Consider the following 456-nt stretch of genomic DNA (forward strand, 5'->3'; position numbering starts at 1 on the left):
TTGCCCCGCCCGTGGCTCTGTCCCTGCCCCAGCCCCGGCGTGGGGCTCTCGGACCGCTCCGCGTGCTGCCCATCTCCCGGCGCCAGGGACCCGTTGGGCACTTCCCAGACTTTCTTCTTGTGGACATCTGCAGCCATTCCTCGAGGCAGGACCTGCATGCAACCCACAGCGTCACCCTTCTGCTCCCTCATCCGAGTCCCAAAACACTCCGCTCTCTCCAGCGGGGCCGCGCCAGTGTCCTTGGCCCAATCCTGCTGGCTCAGCAGGCAGCACCGAGCCCTGGTGAGACGTCAGGAAAGCCGCTCTAATCCAGCAGGATTTCCTCCCTCCTGCAGCCCCGGTTCTTTCCAGCCGCCCAGTCCTGGCACCTTTCATCCAGGCTTGGCCCCAGTTTCCCTCCCCGAGTGCTGGGAAAGCTGCTCAGCCTCCCCCTGCCGCGTCCCAGCGGCAAGGGGG

At 66.4% G+C, this 456-nt stretch overlaps 1 protein-coding gene across 1 annotated transcript in view; it reads right to left on the reverse strand.

The window, feature by feature from the left end:
• Positions 1-143, reverse strand: part of MON1A (MON1 secretory trafficking family member A) — a 2967-nt gene extending 2824 nt beyond the window's left edge. The window contains exon 1 of the mRNA XM_010284177.1: positions 5-143. Coding sequence (XP_010282479.1) covers positions 5-137 — 133 coding nt within the window. The 5' untranslated portion in view covers positions 138-143. The remainder of the gene's footprint in view (positions 1-4) is intronic.
• Positions 144-456: the final 313 nt, after the last annotated feature.

Source organism: Phaethon lepturus, unplaced genomic scaffold (assembly GCF_000687285.1).
Source record: "Phaethon lepturus isolate BGI_N335 unplaced genomic scaffold, ASM68728v1 scaffold26653, whole genome shotgun sequence".
In the NCBI taxonomy this organism is placed as follows: domain Eukaryota; kingdom Metazoa; phylum Chordata; class Aves; order Phaethontiformes; family Phaethontidae; genus Phaethon; species Phaethon lepturus.